This window comes from Malassezia sympodialis, genomic scaffold (genome assembly GCF_000349305.1).
Source record: "Malassezia sympodialis ATCC 42132 genomic scaffold, msy_sf_8, whole genome shotgun sequence".
In the NCBI taxonomy this organism is placed as follows: domain Eukaryota; kingdom Fungi; phylum Basidiomycota; class Malasseziomycetes; order Malasseziales; family Malasseziaceae; genus Malassezia; species Malassezia sympodialis.
In genome coordinates, this window is record NW_017387806.1 from 1 (window position 1) to 22,269 (window position 22,269).

The 22,269-nt window shown below is 65.4% G+C and overlaps 13 protein-coding genes and 1 pseudogene across 14 annotated transcripts; 6 read left to right on the forward strand and 8 right to left on the reverse strand.

Annotated features, from left to right (window-relative positions):
* Window positions 1-55: 55 nt before the first annotated feature.
* MSY001_1667 lies at window positions 56-3,519 on the forward strand (annotated as a pseudogene). The gene is made up of 3 exons: window positions 56-2,609; window positions 2,700-3,422; window positions 3,509-3,519. Coding segments are annotated over exons 1-3 (3,288 nt in total).
* A 1,345-nt stretch (window positions 3,520-4,864) lies between these two features.
* On the reverse strand, window positions 4,865-5,832 carry MSY001_1668 (uncharacterized protein; the record flags this gene model as incomplete). The annotated part of the gene is made up of 2 exons (XM_018883478.1): window positions 4,865-5,378; window positions 5,447-5,832. 2 exons carry the CDS (start codon window positions 5,830-5,832, stop codon window positions 4,865-4,867), a joined length of 900 nt encoding a protein of 299 aa, XP_018740233.1.
* Window positions 5,833-5,894: 62 nt separating this feature from the next.
* On the reverse strand, window positions 5,895-6,980 carry MSY001_1669 (uncharacterized protein; the record flags this gene model as incomplete). Its single annotated transcript, XM_018883479.1, has 1 exon — window positions 5,895-6,980. One exon carries the CDS (start codon window positions 6,978-6,980, stop codon window positions 5,895-5,897), a length of 1,086 nt encoding a protein of 361 aa, XP_018740234.1.
* A 79-nt stretch (window positions 6,981-7,059) lies between these two features.
* Window positions 7,060-8,101, reverse strand: MSY001_1670 (uncharacterized protein; the record flags this gene model as incomplete). Its single annotated transcript, XM_018883480.1, has 3 exons — window positions 7,060-7,451; window positions 7,475-7,594; window positions 7,618-8,101. The coding sequence occupies 3 exons, from the start codon at window positions 8,099-8,101 to the stop codon at window positions 7,060-7,062; spliced, it is 996 nt and encodes a 331-aa protein (XP_018740235.1).
* Window positions 8,102-8,793: 692 nt separating this feature from the next.
* Window positions 8,794-9,560, forward strand: MSY001_1671 (uncharacterized protein; the record flags this gene model as incomplete). The annotated part of the gene is made up of 2 exons (XM_018883481.1): window positions 8,794-8,967; window positions 8,991-9,560. 2 exons carry the CDS (start codon window positions 8,794-8,796, stop codon window positions 9,558-9,560), a joined length of 744 nt encoding a protein of 247 aa, XP_018740236.1.
* Window positions 9,550-11,460, reverse strand: MSY001_1672 (uncharacterized protein; the record flags this gene model as incomplete). The annotated part of the gene is made up of 1 exon (XM_018883482.1): window positions 9,550-11,460. The coding sequence occupies one exon, from the start codon at window positions 11,458-11,460 to the stop codon at window positions 9,550-9,552; it is 1,911 nt and encodes a 636-aa protein (XP_018740237.1).
* Window positions 11,461-11,519: 59 nt separating this feature from the next.
* Window positions 11,520-13,265, reverse strand: MSY001_1673 (uncharacterized protein; the record flags this gene model as incomplete). Its single annotated transcript, XM_018883483.1, has 1 exon — window positions 11,520-13,265. One exon carries the CDS (start codon window positions 13,263-13,265, stop codon window positions 11,520-11,522), a length of 1,746 nt encoding a protein of 581 aa, XP_018740238.1.
* A 108-nt stretch (window positions 13,266-13,373) lies between these two features.
* Window positions 13,374-14,429, forward strand: MSY001_1674 (uncharacterized protein; the record flags this gene model as incomplete). The annotated part of the gene is made up of 1 exon (XM_018883484.1): window positions 13,374-14,429. The coding sequence occupies one exon, from the start codon at window positions 13,374-13,376 to the stop codon at window positions 14,427-14,429; it is 1,056 nt and encodes a 351-aa protein (XP_018740239.1).
* A 77-nt stretch (window positions 14,430-14,506) lies between these two features.
* MSY001_1675 (uncharacterized protein) lies at window positions 14,507-16,162 on the reverse strand (the record flags this gene model as incomplete). The annotated part of the gene is made up of 2 exons (XM_018883485.1): window positions 14,507-16,079; window positions 16,113-16,162. 2 exons carry the CDS (start codon window positions 16,160-16,162, stop codon window positions 14,507-14,509), a joined length of 1,623 nt encoding a protein of 540 aa, XP_018740240.1.
* A 150-nt stretch (window positions 16,163-16,312) lies between these two features.
* MSY001_1676 (uncharacterized protein) lies at window positions 16,313-17,362 on the forward strand (the record flags this gene model as incomplete). The annotated part of the gene is made up of 1 exon (XM_018883486.1): window positions 16,313-17,362. The coding sequence occupies one exon, from the start codon at window positions 16,313-16,315 to the stop codon at window positions 17,360-17,362; it is 1,050 nt and encodes a 349-aa protein (XP_018740241.1).
* A 13-nt stretch (window positions 17,363-17,375) lies between these two features.
* On the reverse strand, window positions 17,376-17,781 carry MSY001_1677 (uncharacterized protein; the record flags this gene model as incomplete). Its single annotated transcript, XM_018883488.1, has 2 exons — window positions 17,376-17,507; window positions 17,533-17,781. 2 exons carry the CDS (start codon window positions 17,779-17,781, stop codon window positions 17,376-17,378), a joined length of 381 nt encoding a protein of 126 aa, XP_018740242.1.
* A 153-nt stretch (window positions 17,782-17,934) lies between these two features.
* MSY001_1678 (uncharacterized protein) lies at window positions 17,935-18,681 on the forward strand (the record flags this gene model as incomplete). The annotated part of the gene is made up of 1 exon (XM_018883489.1): window positions 17,935-18,681. One exon carries the CDS (start codon window positions 17,935-17,937, stop codon window positions 18,679-18,681), a length of 747 nt encoding a protein of 248 aa, XP_018740243.1.
* A 389-nt stretch (window positions 18,682-19,070) lies between these two features.
* On the reverse strand, window positions 19,071-19,640 carry MSY001_1679 (uncharacterized protein; the record flags this gene model as incomplete). Its single annotated transcript, XM_018883490.1, has 1 exon — window positions 19,071-19,640. The coding sequence occupies one exon, from the start codon at window positions 19,638-19,640 to the stop codon at window positions 19,071-19,073; it is 570 nt and encodes a 189-aa protein (XP_018740244.1).
* Window positions 19,641-20,443: 803 nt separating this feature from the next.
* MSY001_1680 (uncharacterized protein) lies at window positions 20,444-22,252 on the forward strand (the record flags this gene model as incomplete). The annotated part of the gene is made up of 2 exons (XM_018883491.1): window positions 20,444-20,586; window positions 20,611-22,252. The coding sequence occupies 2 exons, from the start codon at window positions 20,444-20,446 to the stop codon at window positions 22,250-22,252; spliced, it is 1,785 nt and encodes a 594-aa protein (XP_018740245.1).
* Between the last annotated feature and the right edge of the window lie 17 nt (window positions 22,253-22,269).

A 22,269-nucleotide genomic window follows, 5' to 3' on the forward strand; every position in this document is an offset into this window, starting at 1 on the left:
CCCCGTACACAAGATTGTCTCGAGCACGCAAACGACATCGCCTGTGCGCCACAGCTCGCCCAAGCGCGCCGTGCCAGCCGAGATTGGCGACCTGGCGAACCCTGACGCGCTGCCCAGCCCCGAGCGCCTGTACGACGCGCGCGATGCCTCGCCGGACCGCCTGCATGAGCCGCCCGTCGGGCAGGTGGACGACCTCCTCGATGTGGATGCGCTGCTGGCGGAGGGCGAGCCGGAGGACGACGAGTCGGGCGGTGTGGATGTGGACGACCTCCTGCAAGAAGATGCGCTGGACGCCGACGGACCGGGTATGGCACGCAGCACGACCATGCGCCGGATCCACACGGACGCGAAGGACAAGGCCGCGCCGGCGCCCGACGTGGACTTGCCGACGCTGCCGAGCTGGAGCCCGATTGTATGGGACTCGCTCCTGCCGGACGTGGAGCCAGCCGCCCAGCGGCCGCGTGCCGTCGAGCTGCCTGCCCGCACCGTGCGGCCCCGCATCTCGCGCGACGCGATTCGCGCACGCGTCGAGCGGAAAAAGTCGCATGTGCTGAACGAGATTCCACCGGAGCGGCGGCAGCCAGCGCCGGTGCGCCCGCCGCCGCGTGGCCCCGCGCGGCTATCGACGGACAGTGCCCCGGGGCCCTCGACGAGCCGGCCGGATCTTCCGTCCCTGCATAGCCCCCTCGCGCAAGTCAAGACGGCGCTCCAGGACCAGGCGGGCCGCACCGTGTCAGGCGCGAGTCAGGCGGCTCCGCCGCTCTCCAAGGAGCTGGAGCGCCAGAGCCAGTGGTTCGGTGCCGAGCACCCCCCGCGCGCGGCAGACGCGGCCGCTGCGCCGCCCGCCGACGAGACGCACGAGGACAGCGACCACGACGAGTTTGTATCGCCGCTCTCGCGTGTCTCGGCGCTGCCCGACGAGGGTGCGCTGCCCGACGAGGACGCGCCGGCCGCCGAGGCACCGGGCGATGACGCCGAGCCGTCGACGGCCTTCCGCCATCTCATGGAGCGCGAGCTCACACGCATTGTGCGCGAGAGCGACAAGCGGTACAAGGTGCGCGAGCGCGACGTGTACGTTGGCAAGCGGCCCATGGAGCGTGGCTTCGCGAGCTCACAGGCGCCGTGGAAGCGTGTGCAGCAGCCGAACGAGGTGGCCGCGCTGGCGCAGGGCACACGCGCTGCGACGCCGCGGCTCGACACGCATGGTGCCACGACGCATGGGCGTCTGTTTCTGGCGCTCGATACATTCACGCCTACGGGCCTCCAGGTGCCGTTCAACGCGGCCTTTTATTGTGTGCTAGACAATGGCATCCACCGTGTCAAGACGCCGTCGGCGCCCCTCGTGCCCGGCGGCGCCTCGCCGATACACCAGGAGTTTGAGCTGGTGGAGAGCGCGCGCTTTGCACTGACGCTCTCGCTGCTCCTCGACGCGGACGGCGACGATGTCCTGGACGACGAGGTCGCTGAAACGGGCGCGCTGCCCACGGAGGCCCGCACAGGCATGGGCCGCTTCCTGAGCCGGCACCTCGGCTCCAAGGGTGCGCGCGAACCGTGGCGCCCCAAGCCGCCGGCGCCTGCGCGCCTCAGCACGATCGGCGCATCGCGGCTTGTTCTGGCGGACATCCTGGACAACTGCTTTGCGCGCTGCGCGACGCTGGACCTGCCGGTGTGTGACGCGGAGCAGCGCACGCTCCGGCGCCACGCGATGCCAAAGGGGCGTGGCACGCTGCGTGTGCGTGTCTTTTACCTGCCGCCACTGCCCGAGGCCGTGCACGAGCACCTGCCCGGCAATATGGACGAGGCCGTGCAGGGGATGGTCTCGGTCGCGTGGCGCGATACAGCGACGTCGTACGAGGGCATACTGACGCAGCTGGGCGGCGACTGTGCGACGTGGCGGCGGCGCCCGATGCGCATTGTCGGCCTGAACCTCGTGTGCTACAACGAGGTGACCCGGCGGCCAGTGACGCGCATTGACCTCGTGCAGGCGCTCTCCGTCGACGAGCACCCCCCCGCGGAGGGCCGCGATACCGACGAGGTGTGCCAGGTGCCCCACTCGTTCTGCCTCACGTTCCGCAACGGCGAGCGGATCTACCTCTATGCGGACTCGGACGACAAGAAGATCGAGTGGATGAACACGCTGCACAATATCATCACGCACAAGCTCACGCCGCCGCCCGCGTGGGCCATTGCCGCGGCAGGGATCTGCAAGGCGCGGTTCCCACCGGAGCGCCCGACCTCGTCCCTCTCGCGCCCAGAGTCCCAGCAGCGGCCCACGCCGCCGCCCGGCGCGACCAAGCCGGCCGCGCCCGCGCAGGCCCCGGGCGCAGCGCCAGAGGCGCCGCCACCCGCGACGGTCAGCTCGCGTGTGACGCTGGCGGTCCCGACAAAGCCGGCGGCCTCGTCCGGTCGGCGTGCGCCGCCCCAGGCGGCCAAGCCGCCGCCGCCGCCGCAGTCGCCGCCGTCGCACACATCACCCGCTGCGCCCCGTGCATCTATGCAGAGGCCGCGGCCCATGGACGCCCCCTCGGACGAAGCTAATGAACGTGTCCACGGCGCCAAGCGCACAGCGCAGCGGGTACGCCACATGGCCAGCCGCTGGCTCGGGAAGCGTACGTAGGCTCAGTTTGAACACCTCCACCCTGCCATGCGTCGGAGGACGGCGCCGGGCGGCCCCAGCCGCGCGCCGGCGCCGGCGCCAGCTGCGCCTGTGGCGTGTGGGATACCGACGGAGCTCGTGCAGCGTATCCTGCTGTACAGCATCGAGTGGGACCAGGTAGCGGTGCAGCGCGTGTTGTGCCTGAGCCGCGCATGGCACCTTGCCCTAGCGCCGTACGTCTATACGCGTGTGCAGCTCGGCTCGTCCGAGGCGCTCGCGCGCTTCGCCGAGCTTGTGCAGCGGCGCCCGGAGGCGGCGCGTGCGGTGCGGCGTCTGTGGATTGGGCCGCGGCATGCGCGCTCCGACCTGCTCGCACTCTTGTCGCTGCCCATGCCGGGCGACTCGGACTATGTGCAGCAGCGGCGGGAGCAGGTGTATGTGCAGACGCGCTTCGTGCTGCGTGCATGTCGTCGCCTTGACGATGTGGCGCTCAGTGGCTCGCTGGTGGCGGCCGATGTGGTGCGCTCGTACGGAACGGCGTGCCAGCCCCGGCGCCTCACATCGATCAACCCGCACAGCTTCATCTCGGGCTTTGACGCGCCCATCTTCCGCCGCGTCCACACGCTCGTCCTGTGTGATGTAAACGTGTCGCTCTCGGAGGCGCGTGCGATCCGCCAGATGCCTGCGCTGCAGACGCTGCTCCTGACGACCCCGAAAGAGTATGGCGACCCGGCCAAGGATGCGGCCATGGTGCGCTGGGCGCTTACGTCGGACGACCCGCTCGACAGGTTCGCGCGCCTGGGACTGGACGATAGGCCGCCCCTCCGTGTGTGCCTGCGCGGCCCGAGCGCGCGCGCGCAGCGCATGGCCGAGAGCCTCGCAGCCCTGCTCGACGACGATGTGCTCGTTCAGATCGACTATGACATGCTACCTCCTACATTTTGCGACGAGTGGGATGCGCTGCGCGACCGCTTGTTCCACGCCCGCGACGACGACGACGAGCCACGCGACCCCAGCGGGGCGCTGGCCTTCCTGGAGCAGGAATGGCGCTTCTCTATACCAATGCGGTCTCTTTGGGGACCAGCAGCCATACCGCGATAGCCGTGAAGAAGCCCGCCGCCTTTTCGACAGCCGTGTGGTAGTACATGGATGTGGCACACAGCATGCCCGTCCACAGCGCCATGAGCGCCAGCGTGCCGAGCAGCACCAGCTGGTTGCGGTGGCGGACCGCCGGCGGGCCGTCCCGCCACACATTGCGCTGCGAGCGGACCGCCGTCGGGATGGCCAGCGGCGCCCACGATACAGGCACGTACGGCACAAGCATCTCGCCGAGCACGAGCAGGCTCAGCACGAGGATAAACGTGTGGCCCGACACATTCACGCCGCCGTGCCATCCCGCATGCAGCGTCGAGTGTCGCTCGAGAAGCGTCGGGTGCAGCTGTCCAAGGAGGTGCGGGTGCGTCTTCAGCGACAGCGGCGCGCGCGTGCGGCACAGCGTCGGGTCCACCTCCATGGCATTCACGAGACACTGCCCCCCACTCGCGACGTGCATGCGCTCAAGCAGGCTCGCGCCGAACGACCACTGCGCCACGAGGAACCAGCCGATCGTTGCGATGAGCCACCGCACAAACGTCTTTGACGCCACGACATCGTGCCACGAGCGCACGCGCGCAGGCACCGGCACCTTGCCCATCTCGCCCTGCACACCGCCGCCCGTGCGCTTCAGCGTCGCGGCGATCAGGCCCATCGCCAGCGTGTTCCAGAACCACGCACGCTTAACAAACAGCGTGTTCATCCAGTTCCGGCGGTCGGCCAGCAGCGACGGCACCTGCCGCTGCAGCTCGACGAACGCCGCATAGTCCGTCGCGCGTGTGGCGCTGAGCCGCTCGTTATAGTGGTTCATTCGGAAGAGGGCCGATGTACAGGTGCCCACAAGGATCACACAGGCCAGAAATGCAATCATGTACACATGGTAGCTCTGGATGCGCAGCTGCTGGGGCAGCCGCAAGTACGCGGGAACAGCACGTCCCATCGTGGCACCGAGATACGCGCACGGTGACCTCCGAATCCCACGTGATGCATCCTCGCCTCGCACGATGCGGTCCCAAGGCGCCGCCGGCCTGATCATCGCGACGGTCGTGGGCGTGGCCTCAGGCTACTACATTTTCCAGCCGCTCGTTGAGCAGTCGATGCAGAAGATGATGGCGGAGCGTGATCTGCGCAAGACGGTGGATGCGCCTGCCGGAGAGCCGCGTACAAAGGCGTAATCTACATGGGCGAGGGCCCCCACCAGGCCCCGGCCTCGCGCCGCTGCTTCGCGACCTCGGCCTTTCGCCGTATGAGTTTGTTGGACAAGTATTGGAAGACGAACTGGCCGTGCGCGTTGGCGACCACATTCGTCTCTTCCACGACCTCGATGCTCGTCACTGCAGGCGCCCCGGCCTCACCGGCCTCTGCAGCGCGCTTCCGCTTGCCGAGCTTGGACTTCTTGTCCGTCTTGTAGTCGTCCTCACTGGTATCTTTACTCTTGGACTTTTTTGCTTTCTCAGGCTCGTGCTTCTTGGCCTTGGCTTTCTTTTCCTTCTTCTCTCTCTTCTCTTTCTTCTCTTTCTTCTCCCTCTTCTCCCTCTTCTCTTTCTTCTCCCTCTTCTCCTTCTTCTCCTTCTTCTCCTTCTGTTCCGTCTCCCTGTCGGTCGGGCTAGGGCGCCCAGATGCGTCGGCACTCGCAGGCGCCTCGGCCGTGCCCTGCTTGATGCCGAGAATCTCGTTCATACCTAGGGCACTCGTGCCGACCAGCGCCTTGGCCTGGCGGAACTTGGCACGATGTCTGCGTTAGTAGGTGATACGTACGCAAGTCGAGAAAAGGCTGGGCGCGGCGCCGGCTCGGGCGCGGGTGCTGGAGGCTCGTCGGCGCGCGTCGCCGCATTCGCCTGGTTCAGGCGATCGAACAGAGAGCCGAGATCGCCGCCAGCACCGACCCATGCATCCTCCTTGCCTTGCTCACGCGCCTCGCGCTCGTGGCGCTGCGCACCGATGCCTTTGTTATCCAGCTTCATCGACACGGTCAGATGGCTCGACATGCCCTGCCGCGACTGGCCGAGTCCCGTGCCCGGCGCCCAGCCCATCATGGACATCATGCGCTGCCCCGGCAGCGACGAGTCCTGAAGCCATGCAGTATTGTGCTGCGAGGCCGCGCCGACCAGGCGCTGCTTCTTGCGCGGCTCCGACAAGCCCATGCTCAGCGGAGAGCCGCAGCGGAAATGCACCCAAATTTTTGAGCGCTGACTAAGGAAGGACCCTACTTGCTGCGCTTGTACACCTTCTCGAAGAAGGCGACAAACACCTGGCGCTTGAGCCCCGACGATTCAGGGATGGCATTGATTAGGCCATGGATGCGGTCGTAGCTCGCACGCTCGTAGTCGGCAAATTTGCCCTTGAGGTCAATGTTCTCCGCGTTGAAAACGTCCTTCACCTTTTGCTCGCACTGCGCGTCCTTGCGCCCGTAGTTCTCGTCCAGGACCTTGCGCTGCTCCGCCGTCGCGTGCGCCAGTGCCACGTTGATGTTCCACGAGCACTTGTTGTCTAGAATGTCGGTGCCGATCTTGCCAATCACCTCCGGGGCGCCATAGCAGTCCAGGTAGTCGTCCTGCACCTGGAAGTACTCGCCGAGCGGGATGAGGATCTCCTCGGCCTTCTTGTAGGCGTCCTCGTCGCTCACGCCGCACATGCGCATGGCCAGCGCCACGGGCAGGTAGAACGAGTAGAACGCCGTCTTGTACACCACGATCAGGTGGTGCTTCTTCAGCGAGAACTTGCTCAGGTCGACCGAGTCCTCTGGCGCCGTGATCAGGTCGATCAGCTGGCCCAGCTCCGTCTGGAAGGTCACGTCGTGGAAGAGCTCCAGCAGGTAGCCATAGTACGGCTGGCCCTTAAAGTGCTTCTTGAGCATAAAGTAGATCGCCGCCTCAAGCATAAACGCGTCGTTGATCGCGATGTTGCCAATGCCTTCCAAGCGGTACCAGCACGGGTGGCCGCGGCGTGTAATCGACGCGTCCATCATGTCGTCAGCCACGAGGAAATACGCCTGCAGCAGCTCGATACACCAGCCCAGGATCGCCGCCTGCATGTACTCGTCGTCCGTCAGCTCCCGCACCTTCTCACTGCTCTCGTTCGTGCACAGCAGAATCTCCACCGTGTCGACCACCGACAGACCACGGTTCAGCTTGCCGCCCGGCGTGTTGTACTCGAGATTCCTTTTGTACCAGTCGATGGCCTCCTCAGGCATCGACTGCGACTTCAGGTAGTCCAGGAGCTCCTCAACAATCCTGGAAAACACGCCCTCAAAGCGCTGGCGCTTGGCTAGCTTCGCATCTACGGCCGACATGGTCACCTAGGAACGTGCGCGCGTTGGGCGCCGCGCCAGCTCGACCCTGAACCACGTGACTATGACCTTGGCCCTCGCGTCAGTGCGCCACGTTGGGGTACACGTCGAAGCGGCGCTGCATCGAGATGGGGACGATGCGGCGGACTTCGGCTACGCGCTCCGGCATGAGCGTCGCGTAGACGACCGCTTCCTTCTCATCACACGTCTCGACGACCACTGCGAGCGGGTCGACCACGGTGCTGTGGCCCCATGCGGGGTAGCCCTCCGGGGGACGTGCGGGCGAGCAGCCGACCGTGTACACTTGGTTGTCCACCGCCCGGGCGCGCAGGAGCAGCTCCCAGGCCAGCGGCCCCGTGGTAGTGTTGAAGGCGCCGGGGTACAGCAGAGCACCAGCGCCGAGCCGCGCGGCAATTTGCGCACTTTCGGGGAAGCGCATGTCGTAGCAGATACCTAGGCCAAAGCGACCGTGCGCTGCGTAAGTACTAGCCACGTACCACAGTCAAAGATCGTGACGCGGTCGCCGCCCGAGAGCGTCTTGCTTTCCTGGAACGTCATCTTGCCGGGAATGTCAATGTCGAAGAGATGCAGCTTGCGATGCAGAGAAAGTACGCGGCCTGCGTGAGTCTCGAGCCCGTACCTTCGTTGTCAAACACGCAGCTGGTGTTGTAGATCCGGTCGGTGTCTGGATCGATCTCAGGCACGCTGCCGCCCACGAGGACCACACCCGCCTCCTGCGCGAGCATGCTGAGCATTCTGAGGCTGGGGCTCGACTCGAGACACGCCTGTGACAGTGTCACGGCGCGTGCGTTGTCCAGGTTGTCTATAGGCCACGCGCGCTGACCGCCATTCTTTGCGACATCGGTGCCGCCACGCTTCACCTGCTCGTACAGGCCCGAGAACGACTCTGCATACTGGCGGAACTTGTCGACGCTGTACGGCGAGTTGAAGCACTCCGGCAGCATGACCAGATCGACGCCGCCCTGCGGCGCCTCCTTCACCGCGCGCAACACGGACGAGCGCGCATGCTGCAGGTTGAACGCCTTGTCAGCGCCAATCTGGCCCAGCTGCACCAGCGCCATGCGCGTGGTTTGCAGATGGAACGGGAGCGGGGTGCTCGGCATGTCGTCGCGAGGGAGCCCCGGTCGTGGCGGCCGCGCACGTGGCAAGGGGTGGAGCCGCGCGACGCACGGCGCTTCTTCCTTACTCATTTCGTGTTCGCTTATTGTGGGAGTCAAGGCCGCCGTGAGCGACTCTCTGCCTTTTCTCCTCTATCTTGCGACCTAGAGCATCTACTTGCCGTAGGCCCTGCTACGCGTGTGACGTTGTGATCGCGCCCTGGCCAAGCAAGCACACTTCTAGTCTCTATAGCATGTCCAAGTACTCCCAGAGTCAACGAGCGGTGATGGCCCTGTACCGGCGCGGCCTGCGTCTCATACGGACCAAGCCAGAGGTACGTGCGAGTGGCTAATGGAAGGATTCCCGCTACGACTTCACGCTATACCTGCGCCACTTTTTCCGCCACCCGTCGATGGGCGGCGGCCTCTCGAAGCGCGACTTTACCACGGTCGAGTACATGATGCGCCGTGCCAACAAAATGCTGGATGAAATATTCGCGAATCCTAGCGCTCGCCGCGTGCGCCTGGGCGCGCCTGTGCTAGAAGAGATGCACAAGCTGGGGCTCGCGCACCGCCGGCGTACGCCGCCGTCTTCGTAGCAGTGGAGGTGTCTTTCGTGTTCTGCCAACGCCATGCGCTGGGGTCGAGTCGAGCCGGGCCTGGGCCTTGCGCGGCGTGTGTGCGTGCCGTCGTCGCCTATGTGGACGAGGGCGGTATGCCCACGGTTCTATTCCGCGGCGCCGGAGAAGACGGCACCGCCAGCCACGTCGTGGGCGCGCTCCGTGTTTCGGGTCCTGGCGTGGGTCCCCGTGGTGATGTTTGTCACGAGTCATGTGTGCAGCATTGCCAACGTGCATGGCCACAGCATGAGCGTATGTCTGCTAGCTAACCGCAGCCTACGTTCAATCCTATTGACCCCGAGCAGTTTGGGCATCCCAGCGAGCGGCCCTCGAGTGATATTGTGCTGCTCAACCGCACGGTCACGGCGCGGCGCAACTATAAGCGGGGCGACATTGTGACACTGTACTGCCCGAACGATCCGAACCGACTCATCACAAAGCGGATTCTTGCGCTGGGCGGCGATACCGTGCGAGTATGGGTGCCCAGGGGCATGGACCTAGCTCCTGCGTCGTCCGGGCGCGGACGTGCCGACGTCGTATCGCTCGCATACACCAATATCTACCAGAAAGCGCTCCGCGAGCTGGCCTCGGAGATCGAGGACCACGCATCGGGTGCGTGGCTCAGCATCACGATTCCACCGCAGTACGCCTGGGTTGAGGGCGATGCCAGTGCCCACGCACCGACGCAATTAAGCCGGCTGCATCCTGACATCAAGAGCCGTGATAGTCGCGAGTTTGGCCCGGTGCCCCTGGGCCTGATCACGTCGCGTGTCGAGTACATTCTATGGCCGCTAGCGCGGTTCGGACGGCCGCCGCCGCGACCGAGGCAAGCCGTTAGTTTATGAGACTGTTGGTGTACATGCGATGCACATACGTCTTCCACAGCTTCTTGTCGAGCACGAGGCGCCGGGCAAGGTCCATGACCGAGCGCAGCGTCATGTCGTCCCGCGCATAGTTGGTAAGGGGCTTGACGGGCTTGGCCAGGCGGCACACGCTGCCGTCGCAGTCAAAGGGCGACGTGATACCCGCCTGCCTGAGAGCACGCTCGAGCAGCGCGCGCGGCACCGGGATGTGGTGGTCCTGCGGCGACTCATGGTGGTGCGGCGGCGGCATAATCTCGCTGGGGCTTACGAGCTTGTCGTGGTACTGGTGCCACAGGACAGGCGCCGTGTAGGTCGTGTACTCCAGGTCAAAGTCGAGCGTCAGGTTTGTGGGCGCCCTGCCGCCGTGCTTCTTGCGCTTATGCAGGAACTCGGCGTTCGCAGCGTCGAGGTCCAGCACCCATTGGCTATAGCCCAGCGGCGTTAGGAAGGTGTTGGTGCGCGACGGCGACAGAGGCGACGCGTACCGGGGGAGCCTCTGGTCCCGGCGGCGGTGGCGACGGCGGTGCGGCGGGCGGCTGTGTTGCCGGTCCTTCTTCCACACCGTCACATCGCCCGGCAGCGGATAGGGCTCGCACTCGTCCGATGCCTCGTGGTCGTCACACAGGTCATACGATACGTAGTCGAGTAGCACGGCGAGGTCATTGGTAAATTCCCGGTTCCACACGGGGCGATTGTCGTGCTCGAGGCTCGTGTTGTACGTCCACACACGTAGCGACGGCAGATAGGTCGGAACCAAGCTGGGCGCCTCGTAGAACACACTGTACAGGTCCATGTTGGTGCGCGCGTTGCCTGGCAGCGACTCGTAGTCGTACCGCAAATCCTCCTCGATCGGCTTGTACACAATCGGGATCTTGGGCCGCGGGTGCTTCTTCGAGGCGAGCGCGGACTCTTGCACGAAAAAGGCGTCGAGGTTCATGTGGCCAAAGTGCTGGCCCACAATCGTGTCCTGGAAGCGCAGGACGAGCTCTGTGTACACATCGAAGCAGCGGTCAAAGTAGTTGCCAGCCGTCGGCGGCACATGGCCGATCAGGTGCACCTGCATGTTGCGGTGCCGGAACTCGACGAGGCGCTCGGTGAGCCACTCGAGCTGCAGCGTGCCCGGATCGACGTGACTGTCCCTATCCTGCCTGCGCCTGCGAGGACAGCCATCGACGGCCTTGTTCGAGTCGTAAAAGTAGAGGGTATTGAGGCTGATGACGCCCAACTTGTCGGGAATCACGTCCTTGGCAAAGTAGCCGCCTCGCAGGAAGGTATCGCGCTGGTCAGAAGGGATGTGCTTCTGCCAGATATCGGCAAAAGCCTCGATCTCTTGCGTCGGGCCACCAGGCATGGTGTTGTGCAGCTGAATATCGTTGTTGCCAAAGTTCGGCACTAGCGGCACGCCAGGGAAGTAGTGCTCGAACAGGCCCACCGTGTAGCGGTTGAGGTCCTGGATCTCCTTGGGCGTGCGCGGGATCGTGCCATCTTGCTCATGGCGCGCCGAGTCGCCCGTCCACAGGATAAAGTCGAACGGGACCGCGGGCACACCCGAAAAAGCGTCGCTGGGCTCAGGCTGCCATGCCTCCTTGGCCCACTGCAGCGTCGCATTGGCAAGCTGCAGCGGCGCATCACAGTCGCTCACAGGCGTGCCCCAGTACCCCGAGCGCCACTGACCACCGTGCTTCTTGTGCGGTGCGTCCCTGTGGCACTGGGATACGACCGAGCTGCCCTCCCGGTAGTGCCCGTCCATGTGCATATCGGTGATGTGTAGGAAGCGCCCGGAGAGCGGTGCATCGCTCTCCATGCTGAACACATGCTGCTGTGCGGCCACACACGCCGCCGCCGCAGACAGCAGGCCCCACACAAGCGCCCCGCGTGGCATCGCTGGTCTAGCGACACGGTGCCGCCGCCCCGCCCTATTCTATCACGTGACATTACAGGCTAGGAGAAGGTGTGTTCTGTGCTCTCAGCGCCGTGGCTGCTCGTGCTCGACGAGCCCCGGACCGTTTGTAGGACGCGGTCCATGTACATAGCTCCACTCCAGCGCTGATGCGTCAGTAGATCGGTGCGCAGCTCGCGCTCCTTGCGCTGCACGAGCTCCACGTAGGCAAGCATGCCGTCCTTGGCAAACGCGCGGCTCAACTCGCACGCCGCGGCGCCTGTGAGGTGGAGACCGGCGAGCGAGACGAGTTGCAGCACAAAGCCGGCCTGCGCGAGGTCCCAGACAAAGTTACGCAGGTCTGTGTCGCTGAATCCATGCGCGGCCCAGTTGAACGAGGGGCTCAGGTTGTATACAAGCCACTTGCCGCGGTGCTGCTCGTGGATTTTGGCCGCAAAGCCCTGGGCCTGCACCACGTCCGGCGTGTGGGTCTCTAGCCACAGCAGATCCGCGTGCGGAGCAAACTGGTTCGCCCGCTTGATCGCCGCTGCAAGGCCGCCCTTAAAGTGGTAGTAGCCCTCGCGCGTGCGCGGCGCGTCCCAGTCCCACTGCGGCACGCCCTCCGCGCCAAACACTTCTTCAGCAATGCGGCGCGCCTTGCTATGCGAGACACCGCCCTCTACGCGACGGTCGTACTCGGTCAGGCGCGTCGGGTTCGACGCATTGTGATTCGCCACCGCCTCGTTGAATGTCAGCAGCACAACGCCCTCCATCCACTCGCGCTCAGCGCGGTCGAGCTCTGCCTTCGACGCGCCGCGCGCCTCGAGCTCCGAGAGTGTCTCTGCCAACGACGCAGTGTCGCTTGGCAGGTTGTAGGCGCCCTTGATGAACTCGTGGTCGCGCTCATCGATATTGGACGAGATCAGCTTGGCGCTCTCAGAGTCCGTGCGTGCAATGAGCAAATTCGAGGCGCCGAGCAGGTCCCATGCAAAGCGCGTTGTGACCAAGCGGTGTATATGCTCGGCCATGGGCACGAGCACCTTGCCTGCTTGATGCCCGCACTTTTTGCCGCCGTGCAGCTGGTCCTCGAGGTGCACGGCCGCAGCTCCCTGCTCAGCAAAGAGCTTGGCAAGGCGGAACACGCTGCTAAGCCCGCCATGACCTGCATCGCCATCCGCGATGATCGGCCGCAGGTAGTCGACCCAAGGCGTACTGGCGCGCTCGCTCGCCGACATGTGGCACCGCTCATCCCAGTGCTTCCGGTCGTGATGCAGTTGCGCCTTGAACAGGCGCTGCACCTGGTTCGGCACGGTCGTGTAGGGATAGTCGGCCAGGTCCGGCCCCACCTCATTGTCGCATGTAGTCAGCAGCGCAGAGCACGCCCACCCTGACACATACACTGCCTCCTGCTGCATGGCCATCTGCGACTGCTGCGCAGGGTCGACGGCGCCCAGCGTCGTGAGCGCCGTCCGCTCCTGCGCATGCTTCTGCAACGAGGCATAGAGCTTGTCCGCCAGCAGCGACGATGGTGGCGGCTGCACGGGCATCGTACCGCGCTTGGACACGATATCCCGTGCGCTGTACGGACGAGTGAGACCTTCGAACCGCGGCGACTTGAGCCACCTTTCAACGTCGCGGACCGCCTCCTCAAACTGGTGTGCTTCCTCGTCCAGCGTCGGCGGGGCCACCCGCAGCGCCGGCGGCGCTGCCGACCCAGCCGCCCCCGACTTGGCGCGCTGGCCCAGTGCGCCAGCCCGAACTACCGCTGCCGAACGCACCGTCGGCCGCACTACCCTCGTCCAGGTCATCGACGACGAAACGCACGGCCCGCTCCAGTGGCGCAACGGGCTCGGCTGAGTCAGCTAGCGCCTGCCAGTGGGTGGAGGAAAAACGCCCTAGCGTCCAGCGCCTCGATCATGCCGGAGCATCCAGAGGGCCATGCGCCGCGCGGCCGCATCACTGCGCCCAGCACGCGCGCACCGGCACCTGGACGGACAACAAGCATGGTGCCTAGCCGTACGAGCTCGGCGGTCGGCGCCGCAGCGGCGGCGTCGCCGTCCGAGTCGTCTGCTGCCTCTCGTTCGTCGACACCGCAGCCGAGCGCCAGCCGCATCCAGTTTCGCCCTGTGATGCCGCAGCGCCGCCGGACACCGAATGTGTCTACGCCGCAGGTGAAGAGTGAGGCGGAGGAACGGCCGAAGCCATCACGTCCCCCACCGCGGCCGACACCGCGGCCGCCGCTCGAGATGACAGCCACAGGTCCATTTGCGCTGGGCGCTGCACCAAGCTCTTCCGCCTCATCCTCGCGGCGCGCGGCGGCACTACGGGCCGGTACGCCTGCGGTCATGTCGATGGTAACCGCGGCGGCGGCCCCCTCGGCCTCCGGTGACACCGAAGCCAGGGGCGTCGACATTGAGCATGTGCATGAGCTGGACGACATGGCTCCCCAGTCGCTCATGCAGGCGCCGCCGTCAATAAAGCGCGAGAAACCGTCGGCCAAGCCTGAACCTATGGACGACGTGCCTGACGTCAACCAATCCCAGGCACTCGACCTGAGCGACAATGAAGACGACGCGGAAGAAGAGACGGCGAGCTTTCTCTCGTCGTCGCTGCAGTCGGGGTCGCCATTGGGGCAGCTCTTCCTCTTCCAATTCCCACAGTCGGGCCTGTCGTTCCAGCGCGCCGAGGGGAGTGCCGACGAGGCGCCCAAGACCGAGGATGGCGCACCGGCGGCGCCTGAGGGCCACATTGGCCACCTCGATGTCTACCCGAGTGGGCGCATTGTGCTGCGGATCGGGGATATGCCCTACGAAGTGGGCGGCGGCAGCGAGTCGAGCTTCCTGCAGCAGGTCATGCTGCTGGACACGGAGCGCCAATCTGCCGAGTGCCTTGGTGAACTGAACGGCAAGGTCGTTGTGACACCGCAGCTCGACTACCTCATGGAGCGAGCGCGTCTCGACGCAGCACCATGATACCCGCCCTACGAGCGCCACCAGCGAACGACCTGCGCTGTTACTGTCTCTACGACTTCACAGGCTATAGTACAGGCTTATAGTGCGAGACGCTGGGTGCTCTGGGCCAGCTGCTCCGCCAGCGGCTCCGTATCCAGCGAGTGGCTTGTCAGGCTGTGCCCAGAGCGGCTGCCGTGCATCTGCGACGTCGTCGGGATGCGATCGCTATCGCTCGCCGTATCGCTCTCATAGGTGCCGCTCCGGCTTGAGACGGCGGAACTGTCCCACATTGTGCCTTCGTCGTCATCGTCGTCCTCCTCTTCGCGGTTGAGTAGCTCCTCAATGGTCTGCTCGACCTCCTCGAACTGGGCCTGGATGATGCCCTGCCCTTCGGGCACCGATCCATCCGAGGCAAACCAGCGCAACTCGTCGGTCGGGTGCCCCTCTTTGTCCAGAATTGGCTTGCGAAGGCTAGCGATCTGGTGCAGTGCGAGGCGGTACGGGTACATGTCCCGCAGCGTAAAGGTGCCGCCAAACTTGCTTACCTCCCGCAGACACTTGGAAATGGTGGATAGCTTGTCCGATATGGGTATGAGTTCTTCTGATAGCGGCTCGGACGACGACAGCAGCTTGTTGATCAGGCCGTATGAGCGACGCAGCAGGTACAGCAGCACGAGCTGGCCCTCAGGCTGCCTGCCCTCGCTATCGACGAACCGGCCGTCCACGCGCATGCGGTCAATGTCCTTCAGCGTCAAATGGTACGTCCACAGGTCCGTCTCTTTGAGCGACCACCGGTGGCGCTGCTCCAGATGCTCCAGCTGCTGCTTCGTCTCAAGTAGACGGTCATAAATTGGCTGCAGCGTTGGCGACACCGTGCTGTTGCGCACAAGAATATCGTTGCTCAGCTCAAAGCAGCTCTCCAGCAGGCCAGCCAGCATTTCCTGCCCCTCAGGCACCGAGGAGCCACCGGGACCCAGGAACTTACCATCGACGCGCTTGCTCTCGATCTTGCGCAGCTCCTCCTGCAGCTGCCGTACTTCTGCCTTGGGCGGCTTGGGACGCGCTGCGGCCGCATTCAGCTGCCGCCGGATCTGCACGAGTTTCTGGTGGATCGGCAGGAGCTCCACGGAAATCACCGACAGCGCATTTTGCAGCTTGTTCGTCACCTGCTGGCACGCCTCCAACTTGCGCGACATGAGCTTGGTCAGCTGGGGCGGATGCTTGTTCTCACGCTCGTCGTTGCGCACAATCTCGCGCAGTTCCTGGATGCGCGCCACAAACGGCGTCAAGTCCGCCTCCGTATACACGGCCGACTCATCGAGGTGGTCAAGCAGCTGCTTCATGCATCCAATCTGGCTAAACAGCGCGGGGCATTCGCGGCTGCGTCCGACCGTGATGAAGAAGAGGCTCAGCAAGTAAAACACGTCCACCAACATGGTATCCACACGGGTATTTTTCGTCGCTGTCGAGTCTGTGTTGGTCGCCGACGTGGCATCCATGGTCGCGGCCTCGTTGCTTGCATCTTGCGCCACGCTAGATACGTGCTGCTCTTCGCGGATCCGATTCAGTTTGGCAATCTGCTTGAGCACGGCATTGTAGATCATCTGCACGTCATGAGGATTGGCAAATTCCGTATTAAATGTCTTGAACGCTGTCAGCTGGTGTCGGATGCTGCAGTGTAAGTCATGCTACGACACAACGTACTTAATCAGCGCCTCCAGAATAGGCAACTCTTCAGGCGGAATGCCCGACATGGTACTACCCCGCTGGGCTCGGCGCGGCGCTCGGCGGACACTCAACGACGGCTCCACCAATCGAACGCTGGCCTCTGACTGGGTAGCACGTGGGCTCCACTGTGGCGTCCACGCACAGACAGGCCGTAGACCTAGTCTTGTCCCTCTACCATGTTTGCGGTTGCCCGGATGGCTCCACGCCTCGCCAGCCCGCTTCCACTGGCTGCAGTGCGCTCTTTTTCGACCCGAGTGGCTGCGCGCCCGGTGCCGTGCGCGTCGTTGACCCGCTCGCCGATCGCTCAGCAGGCCCGCCACGTCCGCCACACCCGCTTTAACCGCCCGTCGCCACGCTCGCACGAGTATGCGTCGCCGGCGCCGGCGCCGTCTGCGGGCTACGGCCAAGGCGAGGGGTTCTCTGGATCGAACCCCTTTGCTGCTCAGGGCGGCTGGTCGCGTGCTCTCGTGAGCGCCGGCATTGTCGCTGGCACGGCGATTGGCCTCAACCTGTTCTTCAACCGTGAGACGCGCGACGCCCTGAGCATGTACGAGTCGAACTACCTGAACTCGACATTTACCTACCTGGGAGGGGGCCTTACTGTCACGGCGGGGGCTGCGTACGCGCTCCACCGGTTCGGCTACTCGGCGCGCCTGATGACGGCGAACCCGTGGCTGGTGCTCGGTGTGGGCCTCGTTGCCTCGATTGGTGGTATGATGGGTGCGCAGGCGCTGCCGCCGAGCCACCCTGCGAAGGTGCCGTGCTGGCTGCTGTTCAACCTGAGTCAGGCCGCCGTACTCTCGCCGCTCCTGTTCCTGAACCCAGCGATCCTCGCTCGCGCGGGTCTGTACACGGCTGGCCTCATGGGCAGTCTGTGCTACGTGGGTGCGACGGCGAAGGAGAACCAATACCTGTGGCTCGGTGGTCCTTTGCTGGCAGGCGTCACGATTGTGGCGCTGTCGTCGCTGGCGCCGCTGGTTCTGCCGATGCGCTTTGCGCGCACGCTGGCTGCGACTGAGGCGATCTGGCTCTATGGTGGTCTCGCCGTGTTCGGTGGCTTTGTGTTGTGGGACACGCAGAAGATTCTGCGCCATGCCAAGCTGGCTGAGGCGGGCATTCTTCCCGCGGACCCGCTGCGCGAGAGCATTAGCCTGGAGCTGGACTTTATCAACATTTTTACGCGCCTTGTGCAGATCCTAGCTGTGCGTGACCAGCGCCGCCGCTAAGTGCATTCTATAGCTAGTAGCCTACCGAGATCAAGTAGTCGGCCAGGCCCTCGACCACCTTGTTTGCGTCGCCGGGGAGGAGGGGGGATGTGTAGGCGCCAATGAGCACAGCCTGGCTTGTGCGCACGATGCAGACGCCGTCGCCCTGCGTGTGAGTGAGATGCACTTACCGCTGCTTTGCCGTAGATCGAGCGGGGATTCGCCTGCAGCGTGAGGTACTTTTTGCCATTCACGTAGACGCCGCTCGCCTGCAGTGGCGTGGGGTCATCCAGGCCCTTGATGATGGCCTGCTGCTCTTCAGGGCTCACATTGAAGCCGGGAGAGGCCGCCCACACGCCGCCCTTGAGACCGATGATGGCCGCGGTCGTGACCTTGCCGGTGCCCACGAGGTTGGTATCGACGTAGCCCTGCCACGACATGGTGTTGCTGTGCGTCGGGGCCAGCCACGTCGGCGGCCAGCCGCGCCACGCCGAGTCGTACATAATCATGTGTCATACCCGGCCCGGGGCCGAGCGGGGCCCTTTGACCGTGCGCGGGACCTACCGAACTTGCATCCCAACCTCATCTACACAATGTCTCGCACATTCTTTGTCGGTGGTAACTGGAAGATGAACGGCTCGATCGAGCAGACCCAGTCGCTCCTGCAGCACCTGCTGGGTGCGCAGCTCGACTCGAACACGGAGGTGGTCGTCGCGCCCCCCGCGCTGTACCTGCTCTCCGCGCAGGAGCTCGTGAAGGGCAAGAACGTGGCTGTGAGCGCGCAGAATGCCTACTACAAGCCGTCGGGCGCCTTCACGGGTGAGATCTCGGTGGCCCAGCTGAAGGATGCCCAGATCCCGTGGGTCATTCTCGGCCACTCGGAGCGCCGCCAGATCTTTGGCGAGAGCAGCGAGCTGATCGGCCAGAAGACCACGGCCGCGATCGAGAACGGCCTCTCTGTGATTCTCTGCGTTGGTGAGACGCTCGAGCAGCGCGAGAAGGGCGAGACGAACCAGGTCGTGCTGGACCAGCTGCAGACCGGCACGAAGGACGTGAAGGACTGGAGCAAGATCGTGATTGCGTACGAGCCCGTGTGGGCCATTGGCACCGGCAAGGTCGCCACGGCCGAGCAGGCGCAGGAGGTGCACGCCGCCATCCGCGAGTGGCTCGGCAAGAGCGTGAGCGACGAGGCGGCCAAGTCGACCCGCATCATCTACGGCGGTAGTGTCGCCGCGAAGAACTGCAAGGAGCTCGCGACCCAGCCCGACATTGACGGCTTCCTTGTCGGCGGTGCGAGCCTCAAGCCCGAGTTCGTCGACATTGTCAACGCCCGTCTGTAGGCCGCCGTAGTCCCTCCTCCACGTGCTTACGTGGCGCGGTCGCTGCGCCCGACCCCTGGCCACCATGTCGCGCGCGGCGAAGACGACGCTGGGCGCATCGATCGTCGCGACCATAAGCATTGTGGCGGGCGTGCACTACCTGCAGATCAAGGAGCGCGAGGTGTGTGCTGGGTGCTGATGCAGACCATGTACAAGGGCGTGGAGCGCGACGAGAAGCGCCAGCAGGAAAAGCAGCAGCGCAAGGAGGACCTGGCGCGCAACCGCGAGCGCGAGACGGCGCTGCGCCAGCTGCAGCCGATTTCTGATCCTCCAAGGCAACGATTAGCATGAGATATCTATGGCAGGTCATAGGATATGTATGAACAACGGGGAGCGAGCGCCTCGTGCCGCTACGTGCGGGAGGCGGCCGAATCCATCTGGTCCGCAAAGAGCCGCGTCGGCTTGGCCTTCATGTGGTGGCGCCGCTTGGCGAGATGCAGCTTGGAGCTGCAGGGCGACATCATCATATCGGTGGGCGAGCTGAACACGTGGGTGGCGGCGCGCGCCGCCAGCGGCACGGTCGGCTTGCGGTGCCCGATCTCCTCGGTGACACTGGCAATGAGGCCGTCGTGCTCGCGGCGCTTGAGCACGACGAGGCTGCGCTCGGCGCTCGCGCCCGCCTTGTCGAGGACCATGGTGCGCGCCGGGAGCGACGCGGGCGTCTCGAGGAGGCGCAGGGAGGCATGCTGGGGCATGACCCAGCGCGCGAGCACAGCGTCCTTGCCAACAACCACTTCGCCGGTCGGCATGGAGTAGATCACGTCCGGCGCGAATACCTGCGCGGCCAGGTCCGTGGGGTGCGCGAGCGCCTCGAGGATCGAGGACTCGTCCTCGCGTGCGGCGCGCTCCGGCAGCACCATCGAGTGCTCCGGCGCGAGGCCGGCCGCATTGCACTTGGGGGGCATGGGGTAGTGCGACATCACAAGCTGGAAGGGGCGAGCGACGAAGAGCAAAAGCGCCGCCGCGGCCCCTTGGGTCGTTTGGATGTTACTGGCGGCGACGTCGTAACTTCCACAATCACGTGATCAAGGCGGTAGCGCGGCTCGTCGCGGCCGTCGTTTCTTCGTCTCGCCCGTAGCGCGCGGTGCGTGGTGCGGGCGGGGCGGCTGGGGGACGCGCAAAGGACCGCACTTTGATTGCAGCCATGATGTGGGTGTCGCAAGGCACCTACCCTGCTGTAGGGAAAGTCCCCGGACAGGAGCGGCGATGGATCCCCACGGGGGCCTCTGTGGCGGCCGGCGCAGACTTGGGTGTGGTGGCGCTGGCGCCGTGTGTGCCTATGCATGGCTAGCGTGCTGTCCGTGCTGCGGCCTCGGAAAGCGAGTACGCTGTCAACGTGTGCGCGCCGCGGTGCGGGCAGGCGTGGTGCGGTGCATCGGCGGCACCATGTGCGCGCGGCGTGCGGCGTGAGCATGCATCGCAGAACGGCTCACGAGGCTGTGGGATGCGGCGGTGGCGCGAAGATAGGAGCGCGCCGTGGCTGCCCACGCGCCGGCTGAGCCGGGCGCGGTGTGTGCGCCTAGCCCAGGAGCCTCTGCGGCGGCCGTGGCAGGGCGTGCGCTTGTCGCGTCCTCGCCACGTTCGTCTTGGATACAGGTATGCGGTCGCCGTGCACCGGTAACACAATGGGGCTTACTCTTGCGCGTCCCCACTATAGGTTCGTAGTGCCCGCGGCCCACGGGACCTGGGAAGTATGCGTGGCCCTGGTTCGCCCCATTCTACCATGACGCAGCCGACCGCGATTCTGTCCGTGTACGACAAGACGGGCCTCATCGAGCTCGCGCAGGGCCTCGCCGCGAAGGGCGTGCGCCTTCTCGGCAGTGGCGGCACCGCGCGCGCTGTGCGCGAGGCGGGCCTCGAGATCGGGTAGGTGCAGGCGACTGACCGCAGCGATGTGTCGGATGTGACGCAGGCGCCGGAGATCCTCGGCGGGCGCGTCAAGACGCTGCATCCCGCGGTGCATGGCGGCATCCTCGCGCGCACGTCGCTCGACTCGGACCGCAAGGACCTGGAGGCACAGCACATTGCGCCAATCGACATTGTGGTGTGCAACCTGTACCCGTTCGAGGCGACCGTCGCGCGCGACCCTGCGCCGACGATCGCCGAGGCCGTCGAGGAGGTCGACATCGGCGGCGTCACGCTGATCCGTGCGGCCGCGAAGAACCACGACCGCGTGTGGGTGCTGTGTGACCCGAGCGACTATGCGACGTTCCTGGCGCAGTACGGCGAGGCGACCGAGGCCGCGAAGCAGAGCCGCGAGCGCCTCGCGCTCAAGGGCTTCACGCACACGGCGCACTACGACACGGCGATCAGCCAGTACTTCCGCGAGCAGTACGCGTCGCCGCCGCGCGAGCCTGTGCAGCACATCGCGCTGCGCTACGGCGCGAACCCGCACCAGACCCCCGCGCGGGCGTTTGTGCAGGACGGCGCGCTGCCGTTCACGGCGCTCAGTGGGTCGCCCGGCTACATCAACCTGCTCGATGGCCTGAACGCGTGGGCGCTCGTCAAGGAGCTCAGCGAGGCGACGCAGCGCCCCGCCGCCGCGTCGTTCAAGCACGTGTCGCCCGCCGGGGCGGCCGTCGCCGTGCCGCTGTCGGACGCCGAGGCGCGCGCGTACTTTGTCGCGGACCTGGGCGAGCTCTCGCCGGTCGCCACGGCGTACGCGCGTGCGCGTGGCGCCGACCGCATGAGCAGCTTTGGCGACTTTATCGCTCTCTCGCACCCCTGTGACGAGCAGACGGCGAAGATGATCTCGCGTGAGGTCAGTGATGGCGTGATCGCGCCGGGCTACGAGCCCGCCGCGCTCGAGGCGCTGCGCGCGAAGAAGGGCGGCAAGTACTGCGTGCTGCAGATGGACGCGTCCTACGTCCCGAGCACGATCGAGTCGCGCCAGGTGTACGGCGTGACGCTGCAGCAGCGCCGCAACGACCTGGCCATCACGCCCGCGCTGTTCCAGAACGTGGTCAGCGCGGCGAAGGACGTCCCCGAGTCGGCGGTGCTGGACATGATCGTCGCTACGATCGCGCTCAAGTACACGCAGTCGAACAGTGTGTGCTACGCGCTGCGCGGCCAGGTGATCGGCCTCGGCGCCGGCCAGCAGTCGCGCATCCACTGCACGCGCCTCGCGGGAGCCAAGGCGGACAACTGGTGGCTGCGCCAGCACCCCCGTGTGCTGGCGCTGCCGTTCAAGAAGGGCACGAAGCGCCCCGAGAAGAGCAACGCGATCGACCTCTTCGTCGAGGGCACGCCACTCGACGGCGAGGAGCGCGCGCAGTGGGAGTCGGTGTTTGACGAGGTGCCCGCGGCGCTCTCAGCGGACGAGCGTGCCGCGCACGCCCAGGCGCTGCGCGACGTCGTCGTCGCCAGCGACGCCTTCTTCCCCTTCCCCGACAATGTGCACCGCGCCGCCCGCTCAGGCGCCAAGTACATCGCGGCGCCGGGCGGCAGCGTCATGGACGAGGCGTGCGTCGCCGCGGCCGACGCGCACGGCATGGTCGTCGCGCGCACGAATGTGCGTCTGTTCCACCACTAGAACGTAGCCGCCGTAGC